General features: G+C 33.7%; 1 protein-coding gene across 1 annotated transcript; it reads left to right on the forward strand.

Moving 5' to 3' along the window:
- The first annotated feature begins 8,000 nt into the window (after positions 1–8,000).
- Positions 8,001–9,927, forward strand: LOC144840675 (UNC5C-like protein). The gene is made up of 4 exons (XM_078696617.1): positions 8,001–8,601; positions 8,708–8,851; positions 9,070–9,270; positions 9,527–9,927. The coding sequence occupies exons 1-4, from the start codon at positions 8,005–8,007 to the stop codon at positions 9,899–9,901; spliced, it is 1,317 nt and encodes a 438-aa protein (XP_078552743.1). The 5' UTR covers positions 8,001–8,004; the 3' UTR covers positions 9,902–9,927.
- The last annotated feature ends 2,172 nt before the right edge of the window (positions 9,928–12,099 follow it).

Consider the following 12,099-nt stretch of genomic DNA (forward strand, 5'->3'; position numbering starts at 1 on the left):
GGGTGGAAATTGTATTCTGTTTTTTAGTTAATTTATAGGCCTACTTAAAGATCAGTGAATACCTGACGACTTGACCGTATAAAACAAAACGAGTGGACCAATGACAAGCGACAGTTCATTCCTGTGATTTGTTAAAATTACTTACGTTGCGTTTACGTTCGTTGCGTTGCGTCCTGGTAAAAAAAGTGAAAAGAGAGAAAGGTGGAGAATTTTACAATAGTTTTACTTCGATACTGTATTTGATACATTTAATCAGGTGATATTTCCTCAATGTATAGCGGGATTAACTGAGTATTTTGTATTGTGTTTGTCTACCATGACCTGTTCCAAGTTCGTGTTGAGAAAAGAGGATGGTTCGGCATAGGGCCTGATTGTTTAATATAAAACCTTGTCGATTCTTGCAGTAAAAACGGAACTTAGGCTTGTCCATTTGTACGAGACCACTGAATCCCAAAAATAAAATATAATTAGGTAATAAGCACACAGGGTAACAACATATTTTAACTAATTGAGTTAATAATTTATTTATTTTATTTTATTAGAGCAATATACATTCTTAAAATATGCTTTGGAAAAGATTTAAAAAATCGACAAGGTTAAAAAAATGAAAATGAAAGACGTATCTGAATTCTATTTTTCTACTTCCATATTTTCTGGGCGGTAACCTAACTATCAAAAATCATTCAAGAAGATGCAATTCAAAAGGAACGAGACGTCTACCTCTACTTATATCCACAGATGAGCACTTTTGCAGATGGAACAGCCAAATGAAACACGAGTTTCTCCTATCATACACTGCGGACCACCAGGAACTACATTTGATGTGCCGACTTGAGCAAAATAAACCACTGAAGAGAAACAGACAAGGATGGGGAAGATTCTAACACAAAGTAACATTCCTCCAATATCGTTACTGTAAGTCATAGACAGTGTTAAACATCTTAAGCTAAATAAATCCCCCGCAATTGATTGATATTTTTTAAGAGACTGCCCAGTATTATACAAAACACTTGTAAACAGAAGAGAAATGTTTCTTTTTTGTTGATGCAATAGATAAAAGGTATTTTTGTGTGGTGTTTTGGTGTTTTTGAGAGCGCTGTGTTTTTCTTCTGCGACATTAACGTTAGTTTGACGCTTGTTTTCTCTATTATATTTAATTAAATTTTTTAAATAAATCTGAATTTGAACTAACACCAAAGTGGAATACTTAATTACTAATATTAGTATAATACCGTCTGGTGGGCTACCCAGGTTTTCGGTCTACCAAGGTTCTTGGATGATGCCGAAGTTGTTAAACAACAGACTGATGGCCCGCCATGATACAATAAAGTCAATGAATATATGACATTTTTTGCCAACGATCTGGGTGCCCTTTCACTGTATGATGCTTCATATGAAGAAATATATATTTCTATGGTTATCATTAGGCCTACGAACCACTCACGTACATATTCATGCATCACAAATCATGAAAGTAGTTCCGACGTACGCGTTATAATATCACATGACCTGCAGGTCATGGATAAAAATCAATAGAGATCTCTCCGGCCGGTGGTAGTAAAAGCACCAGTATTTTTAAATAAAAATGGATCGGAGACGTAGACCTGAATTAAGTAAAGGTAAATTATTTTACATATAATTTTTTGATAGGCCTTATCGTTTTATAAAATCAGCAAGAATGAATTCTAGTTTCTGTGAACACAGTAAATTTAATGGTAAAATAAATCGAGTAAAGTAAAGTAAAATACCATCATAGACCTATACCTATTTTGAAGAAACAAGGCAACTAAGATCAATCAGTGGTCATGTCACGGATTCAAATAATTATTATTAGGCCTAAAAGAACCAATTAATTCTAAATACAAAAGTAAAATAGAGTTGGCGGGTATTCTATGCGTACATTAACATTACACGAATACATATGTAGGCCTAGGCCTAATATAATTAGGCTTAAGGTGATTAAAATGAATATTTAGAAAGTTCATCTCATCTCATGTGGCAATGCGGATAAATCTTCAATTGTGGAAGTGTCAGTGATGTCATAATGTTTATGCCGAGAATTCACCATATCCCATGCTCTTATTTCAGTAAGTATAACAAAATACAATAAATGCTAAACTAGTGTTTTACTAAAACATATTGGTGGTGTAATACAATCTCCCTCTGATTAATAATGAAACGATCCATTTAATGTTGCAAGTCCAAAGGTAGCAACTTCAATTTGTAGTCACGATTAGAGAAAGGAGTTTAATCTTACCCTTTATTGATAAAGACCATACTACATGATAATAACAGAGGCAGACAAAGAAAAAGTTGGAGAGATGAACGATATTGGAGCCAATTGATGATAATGACATGATAATAATTATATAAATCAATGCGCAAAATTTCCTTGGTTCGATTGTTATAATGAAAAATACATACCTTTATTAATATTCTGTCGTTTATGAACAATGATATCATTACGAGTGATTAATAATTATTTGTATGATTAGCCCGAGGCTTCAAATTATGAATAGCACAATTTTATAAATATGTATATATAATATATATGCATATAAATACCATAAGAATCGGGTGACTAATTATTTCAAATATAATTCACTACCTTCGTGGCAATCAACATATTCATAATCGTCTTTTACTTAATATTTAAAAAACTGAAGCACCGACTTCATTTTATTCCTTTGCATCACAATGCACATTAAGACAATAACAACATTTCAATATGTTATGAAATATATCTGGGTATATAGGGGTAGACTTATTCAGAGCGGAGGCTCGACTACAATCCCTTACGGTTCATGCATGGATGATCCACCACACCCGACCATCGCCACCTTCAATAAGCTTTAAATAAAAATGCTACCTTGTGATTCGTCCAATTGAGAGCGATTGTTTGCGACACCTGCTATTTATGTTGACGCTATGTAGATAATACCGTTACACTTGTATATTTGCTACATCTCCAGGTATTCATCCTGATATTGTTTATGATGAAGCATGCTCTGCAGCAACACCAAAGAAGCATGATGTAGAGGGAGCTAGGTTGCCAACACCACAAAGGACTAAACCTATGGATTGGCAAGGTATATTTTCTCATAATTGTCTTACATTCCAAATGCAGTTGACCTCCTATAATCTTAAATTGTTTGCCGATCGAAATATCTACACAATATAATATAATATCTATACAATATAATTAATTAAATTCTGAATCTATATATATATAAATGTACGTCTTAAGGGCAAAATTCGGTAAATCGCGCGTTACTTCTAGAATGTTTACTCGATGCTGTATTAAAAACCTAGCTTTAAAATACAGCGCATAAAAATGCAACCTTGTGATTACTAATCAGAATGGTAACAGTCTCTCTATAAACCTTAAAATAAATAACGCTTCATTTTAAGGCATGAAAAGAATCGAAGAAACATGCTAAATTATAATTACTAGATGGTACGCTCGCTTCGCTCGCGTACCATCTAGGTCGTGCCCACAGATGGTTCTCGGATACACAGTAATTTCAGCGTAAAAAAATGTTTTTTTTAAATGTACGTACTGCAGGACTATAATAGTTATTGTCATTTACAAAAACGAATAAATAGACACGATGATTTATGTAGTCAACTAAAATTAGCACCCTAGGAATTACTTCCGAAAGAGAAACTTGTCACAAAATGAGTCCAAATTAAACAATACCCAATTTGTGTTTTGTGTGTAAGATTAGGGTTGAGGGATAGAGAAGAGGATATGGGTGCAAAGAACAATTTTTAAATATATTCTTTATCTACTCAGTTACGAAATATGTCTTTCATGTTTTATAGGCCTATCAATAATATACCACTTGATACAGTAACACATTTGCGATTTTAATACTTTGTTAAAACTGTCAATGTCATAGTCGATTGAAATAGCATAGTACATGTAACGATACACCACTACAACGTTTATATTTTGTGTAATTATTAATGAATACAAACGTTGAGAAGCAACTGTCAGTCAATAAATAAAGTTTAATTATATATTGCGCGTTTATATATGTAACAGTAGGGCCTACCCACACTCACAGTAATACGTTTATTTGCACATGTGTTTATAATCATATCTAACAGTACCCACACTCACAGTAAATTCAAATGGCGACCAAAAATGGTTAATACGTATTTACAGTAATGCCCAAGTACATTGCAATACTATATCTATATAGGTTTTAGGTTAATTCTCAAAGTGCCAATACATTTATCTACAGCTGGTGGTACTTGTGTTAAACGAAAGAGTTATATTCATGGAATGTTCCATTCATCGGAAATCAATACATTTGTATAAACGTATATTAAATCTATCAAAATAGTATTTTTTTAAGAAAATCGGTCTGTCTTCAACATTATGATGCTGTACTCGAGCTGTTCAACCGGTTTTCAGCTATTAAAAACAATTATCGTAGAAGGAGATAGGAAAATGCGAAGCATCCTCGTATTATTGTCTGCGGGTATTTTTCAAGATAGACATCCATTAGACAGTGTATACCACGATAAAAAAACACCCCTATTTGGGGCAAATAGTTGAACCTAAATTCGTTTTAATTGTCAATAACTAATTATCTAACTAAATTTAATTAGTAAACAGGGTTACATCAGGTGGTTAAAATCAGTACCGAAAGTACGAACCAACTTTATATACCATCGAGTAAACATTCTAGAAGTAACGTGCGATTTACCGAATTTTGCCCTTACGTAAATTTATATATAGATATCAGCTATGATAATTCAGACGATAATCATGCATGATAATCACGTTTGTTAACAAATTCATGGCAAAATTCTAATATGAACGTAAGACACCGTCAGTAGAAGCGGTTAATTCATTCAGTGCATCCATGGTGGACAAAGTATGATATTATATTGAATAATATTGATAATAATAAAGATTTAGGTATTCGTGCCGATTATGATGATTATCTTGACGATCATTATGTTCAATTGATGACGTCGACATCGACAATACCAAGACCGAGGAGTACTGCATCAAAACGGCATCAAGGTATGTACATTAGCTATGACGAAGGAAAGCTTTGCACTTTCTTTCTGATTGTCTATGCTTTTTATTATTTCAGTTTTTCAATAATTTGTATCAAAAATATCGTATCAAAGTTCCAGCTTGAAATAAATTGAATAGGCATAACACATTAAAATCCGAAACATACTAGAGCCAATTTTAGTGGAGGGCGGTAAGATGAGAGATTCTGTACCACCTCAGCAATTAACTTTAACCTAACTTCTGAGTGTGTAATCGAAAAGGTGGAATTAGTAAAACAACTGGCTTAATTATAGAATAAATGAATAGCTGACTCCCAGTTCTAGGGTTTAAAATCAAGCTTTCAAATACCGCGCCTAAAAATGCCACCTTGTGATTCGTCCAATTGAGAGCGTTTGCTAGCGACACTTGCTATTTATGTTGACGCTATAGATATACAAACATAGGTATTCATACTGATAATTATACCAATGACACATGATGTACAGGGAGCTAAATTGCCAACACAAAGGACTAAAGCTTTGTAATTTGGAAAATACTATTAGATACTATTAATACAAATTTAGTTGGCCTCCTATAATTTGTATTTATTTTGCCGATTATACTTTGAATACAATTTATTAAATCCTGAATGTTTAATGTTCTTCATAGCGATATTATTAGTTAACGTTATATGCATTATTTTGTTTAATACCATTTCATCTGCTACTGAAATCCTAATAAAAAAATGCAACAGTCTGTCTATAATTCCCTCAAAATAAATAACACTTTAACAATTTTAAGGCCGTAAATGATTGTATCAGTGGCACTCATAAATGCCAAATTATAATAATAGTTATAACAACAATAATGCCAATGATTACTATGATTGCCTTTCTATGATGATGTTTGATAAATCGTTGATAATTTATCACGTTTGGTATTAACAAACTCATGACGAAATTACCATAATTTTAGTTTCAAGAAAAGCTTTATCACAACCACCACGACGTACGTACCCAGGCTTAGTAGAAGAACAATCGATGACAACAACAAATTCGCCACCACCACTACGGAGGACAGCACCAAACCTACGTTATTCTCAAGGTTACATATAATAATACATTATATTGCATTCTCTCATTCTTGTGTGTATATATACTCTTTGTACCTATCAACTTCATTCACGGGTGAAGGTCGACATGTCCTAACCATTATCATGGTATTAGTTCAAATTCGATTGGACATTTGGACGATTATCAGTCAATTAGTATTCTCATTAAACTAAATATGAGTTCGGAGTGGTTGATACATACGGTATATCAGAGAAGAGTGGGTAAATTAACTTTTCCCTGGTTATATTAAATATTAAACATTTTATAACGATGAATGTTTCCGTTTACTGTATTAGACCTGGCACGTGAATCTTATTATAACCCATATCATCGACTGGTTCCACAATCAGGACCTCCGACGATGTCTACATCAGAACTGTTGCATTTATATAATGATTTGCCAGGTATATTTGATTATATATATTTTAAAATCTTGCTAAAACTATTATATAATTAAAATGATATCAATCTCTTCTTAAAATGTATTATTAAATTTGGAGACTTATAAATAAGGACAATGTAAATATTTGCTCCATACTTGCAAACCGTAACCTTCCCTCACACTGGCTACGAGTAGACCGGACGCCAAGAAATAGCATGGATACAGGATAAATTTATTGTTATTGCTGTTTTAACATTATATTTAGGAACTTAACATATGGGAACGATGTCCAATAACTTTATCGGTGCATGGCATGGTTACTTGTTACCACAGGGTCAATTACAGGATAGATTCGGTAACAATACGTATTAGTGAATCTTGGCCATATCTACAATAATAAGTTACTAGTTAGTTCAGTATTGTTTAGCCTAATGGTTTGTATGACGGAGAAACTTTATGGCGTTTCAGGCAGAATTGATTAATAAAGAAAATATTGTTTATAATATCATGACGACAATGATGATAATAAAGATGTGACGGTAATAATGGAACCGATTAATTTGATTTTATGTTTTTTTTACTCTTAGGTGTCGGTGGCTATACAGGTTCGGAAAAATGGCATATGGGGTACGTTATGTCAGCAATAGATGGGCAATCAGTAGCACTGACAGTTAAATCTTTAGATACATGCTATAACCAAATGAAAGCTACTTGGGTTGATGTAAGAGGATCAATCAACTTGCTTATCGAAGATTTGGACTTTCTTGTATCCAAATATTTTAAAGAAACAGGACAGAAAGTAAAGTTGAAGAGAACGCCAACGTTAGAAGATGTTATCAATGCATATGAAACATTCCCAAATAAAGGCATCTGGATTCAACGACCATTAAACATGTTCCGTGAATTGTTGCTTTTGATTAAAGAAACTGTACCCGTAGTTATACATAAAGTTAACAATCTGAAACAATTTGACTTCCACGACCACCTGGCAGGCATGTTAAAAGAAATTAAGGATCTGTCCGAAGTGAATAGGGCACATAAAGAAACCCATTCAGAAGTATCTAAGATAACCGAACATCTGGAATTGTCTTATAAAAAGAGACTATACTTACCACTAATCAGTATAGTACCTGCTGTACTCGATGACATCACTAAAATACAAGAAGTTCTGAAAACCTACTTTCGGCCTATGTGGACAAGGAATCTTACAAGCATTGACTTCCGATCAACATTCAAAGATGTTCCACCGAGTCCCAGCCTCATAGACGGTTAGTTGACTCCATATTGAGATTTCTTTTTATAAAAACAGTATTTTAATGATGAAATTAATGGATTTTAGTTAGAAACGAATCTCATTTTCTCTAACTATCCCCGTATGAACTCTTACCAGTAAAATCATGGAAGAATTATCTAATCATTTATAATTCATTTATAATTTAGATCTTGGACCAGCAGAGCTTATTAAAGACGAACAAGGCACTGTCTTGGAAAAGATGCTTCGCATTTTCCGTGTGCAGGTTTCAATACTGAAATTGAAAGATGTATCTGAATTCAATTTTTCTACTTCAATATTTGCTGCCGGAATATTCGACCATAAAGGTGGTAACCTAACTATTAAAGATGCCGATGTCAATCTATTCATCCCAGAAGGTGCAATTTCTCGAGGAACAAGAAAAGAAGTCTATATTTACTTAGATCCAGATGAACACTTAAATCAGGAACAGCCAAATGAAACACGAGTTGCTCCTATCATACACTGCGGACCACCAGGGACTACATTTGAAGTGCCGTTCGTTCTGACGTTTCCACATTGCGCAGAAAACAAAGATCACTGGACATTTTCAGGAAAAATAAAGGATTCAAGCAATACAGATTCTGATTGGGAACCAATTGATGACACTGAAGGAATAAGCTTTGTTTACGAAGATCATTGCATAGTTATGGTCAAACATTTCACTGGCATCACAATGGCCGGTGTTGCCGAGATGGAAGGGATAAAACGAATGAATATCTGTTCATTTGGCAAAGATTACAATGGAGGCAACACATACACATTTAAAGTTCGAGCATTTAATCTATACGATCAGGAGGTAAGTTTCAAAACTCAACATCGACAGCGCGGCTAGTAGTTTTCATGCGACAACAGAACATAAAACTGTTGCAAATAACACAATTGTTACCACATCATTATTTTAGGCGGTTATAAAATATCAGAGCAGAAATAAAGAAACTCCACGTGATGATGTGCAATTAATTCGAGTACAAAACACTGGGGAAGATGTCAAAGTAAATTTGAAAGAGATAAAGGATGGATGGCAGTCAGCGTACGAACATGAAATGGTAAGAAAGGGTTTGATCTTTGCATGCACAATAGCTAAACAAACAAACTAAATAAAGCCTTGTAAAATTCTGCGCATGCGTTTTGGCAAGTTTCGTAATAGACTGGCCATTTAGTCAGAAGGAAATGTTTCTTATGTCAAAATCAGCACGATATATCATTACGAAAACAATTGCTTTGTTATTAGTTATTGTAATACATTGTACTGTATCATCAATAGACACTAAAACACGAAAAAATATGGTACGAGACGAGTGGCGACGGTACTGATCCTCCTGCAGGTTGCAGATTTCGTTTGAAAAACACTGATTCAAACAATCATGACTCCGTCTACTGTAGAATGAAAGTGAAACAAAACGGTAATACCGACGAAGAGTATCTTGAAATGGACACTGAGCGGATTCCTGATGAAAATCAAATGGTAGGCAAACAGTACAGAATTAACTGAAATATAAATTAAACGCCTTAGACGCACACAATTTTACTCTGTTTGAATATATTTCACTTTTATTTATTAATGGCTTGAAAATTAATATTCAAGAGTTTAAAATAATAACATTAGCCACCTAACACGTTTAGGGTTAATAGTTTTTGTGTATAGGCCTTTCGTATATTAATTTTATCGGAATGGTGCATTTGAGAATAGCGTATATCGTATCGTATCGTAATTATTTCAGGTTCCCTCCGATGATTTGGACTTCAATCTTCAAATATCTCGTCAAATGGCCGGTGATAAACAACATTCCTTCTATAAAAAACTTTCAGAAAAAGTATGTCATCATTTGATGACAAACCTTGATATGGAAAGGGAAGGTCCAAATGGTCCACTTGATTGGAGAGCTTTAGCGGACGCAATGGGAATCGAGGCGAGCATTATCGAAAAGTTGAGAAAGACAAGCAACCAAACTTTAACCCTCTTAATGGCACTAGACTGCAAATACAAATCTTCTTGCGAGTTTTGTAATCAATTACACGAATTACTTATAAAAGCAGGACTTCAAAGAGAAGCTGGATGGGTAGAGCCGTATGTCATTCAAGCAGGTGTCGCATGAGATTCCTTGCTGTCGGTGCAGGATGAAATTATTGTTATTAGCAACGTTCAAACTTTTTTAAATTTAGATAGAGAAAACTAATTTAAATTCTGATCGATGTCCATTGTGGTATTGAACGTCATTGTGAAACATTGACAATGCTCCATTAAAATGATGGAGTTAGATTCTGGATAGGGATCGATTGATTGAAGGTAAAAATGTCTATTGATATATATTCAAATAATTATCGATCTATTTCTATTAGGTTTCATAGTTTTTGGTTTTTTTTTCAATTAGGATAGTAATGATAAAAAATAAAAACCCTATTATTCTGTACGTAAATTTAAAAAAAATAGTGTGAGGAATGACCAAATATAGGTAATATAACTTGTCAAAAGTTTTTGTTTTGTTTCAACTTCAGATTTTTATTTGTATATAACAAGTTTTCCAATATCTTGCATTTTTTTTAAATAATGATATATTTAATCAGGTTGAACTACCGTATCGACTACTGAAAGTACTGGTAGCTGAATTTTGAAAAATTCTGTATTTGACCATTTTAAGAAAAAATTACGTTTTTTGTTGTTGCACATTTTAATTGGTCTCTCTACAATGATATAATCATTACAGCTAATCTCATGTATTCTTATTAATAAGTTATGGATATTTTACACTAAAATAAATAATAATAATATAATGAGGTCGGCCTAAAATTATTATTCTATCATTATGTTTTGAATTACAGAAATGTATTAATCATTAGTCTATTCTTTCCATATTATGAGTCTAAGGATGTACCGTCTCAATTCGAAAGACATTAGTATATCCTTTTATTAGTTTAAGTTCTCATAAGATTGTTTATTTGTGTATAGTTGTGTGGCCATATTGTAACACGGGTCATTATAGTACGTATTATCATCGCGGGGCTACTCTTGGTGTAAGTCTAACTTTCATTTGAACACTTTATTTGGTCGTCTAAATTATTGAGGTAATTTTTATTACCCCATTTATCATCTAACTTGCATTCTACAATCGATAGGTAGATATTCTCGCAAACACGAATTCACACCCGTTAGCCTCATTCTCGGGTGCATTATTTTTTCTTCTATGAGGCTAAGGCAGAAATCATTAATCATTCATGAGATTAATTATGACATCATTGGGGTCACTATATATTTGCATAGACAGAGACAAAATATCTTGTGTCAACCATGCCAAACAGTTGGTCTATATGCATAGGCCTCAGACTAATGGTCTGGCGCTCTGGGTTAGATGCTCATCAACAATTTGACTAGACTATAATCTTCCAACGCCTGCCGCGGACCCGGAAGCAAGTCCTGACGATTTGTCTAAGTTGATCTTCGAAGTTACCTACTGAAAGACGAGTAGCCTCCGAGAAGCCAAATATACAAAACGTATATGTAGTAATACATTGCTTGTTATAATTGTAGGAGTAGAATAAATATGATATTAAATTTGTTTAAACCTTAGTGTTGTTGTGTTGTAGAGCGAAAAATCAGTGGGGTCAGAGATCTTTTTACGTTGCGGCCGCAAGTGTATGGAACAGCTTACCAGCAACAGTTAAATGCTCGACTAGTCTAAACAGTTTCAAGACCAACCTAAAGACGTCGCTATTCGCTGATGTTCTCGCACGTTGTTAATGCACAAAGCGCCATGAGCGCCACATGGGTGGAGGATACCGGCGCTATATAAGTTTTCATTTATTATTATTATTTGTGTGTAACTTATAATCAAAACGAAACTAATTATTACTAGACATGAAACTCGTCACTTTGACGAGTTAGTTATCCGCACTACAAATGCCGCGTGCACGTCATACGTTGAAATACTGCACACAGAAAAAGATTATGGCATTATGACCTGAACTGAAGAATATGATGTTGCTATTGCTGAATTCTGTCTATTTTGTGTCATATAGTATACACAGTATAATCTGTATACATATCACATACATTGTAGAATAGGTAAAATTACGGGACCCGCTATTTATTCAAATTTTTAACATGTTGACGGCTTCAAAATGAAACGCGAAGGAAGCAATATCGGAAGGAATTTATCTCAGCAACAACATATTAACGTGTAGAAGAAATTTAAATACGTTACGCTCTTTTAAATGTAATGAACTATAACGCAAAAGATGAAAATACGACTTTTTTTATTTAACTGGCCATATGATGACGTCACAACATCCGATTGGC

The sequence above is a fragment of the Antedon bifida genome, chromosome 4 (genome assembly GCF_963402885.1).
Source record: "Antedon bifida chromosome 4, ecAntBifi1.1, whole genome shotgun sequence".
NCBI classification, from domain to species: Eukaryota; Metazoa; Echinodermata; class Crinoidea; order Comatulida; family Antedonidae; genus Antedon; species Antedon bifida.

Coding starts and splice junctions, on each gene's coding strand:
- LOC144840675 (XM_078696617.1), top strand. CDS start 8,005: ATGCTTCGCATTTTCCGTGTGCAGGTTTCAATACTGAAATTGAAAGAT. Junction 8,602..8,707: donor TTAATCTATACGATCAGGAG/GTAAGTTTCAAA, acceptor TCATTATTTTAG/GCGGTTATAAAATATCAGAG. Junction 8,852..9,069: donor CAGCGTACGAACATGAAATG/GTAAGAAAGGGT, acceptor TATCATCAATAG/ACACTAAAACACGAAAAAAT.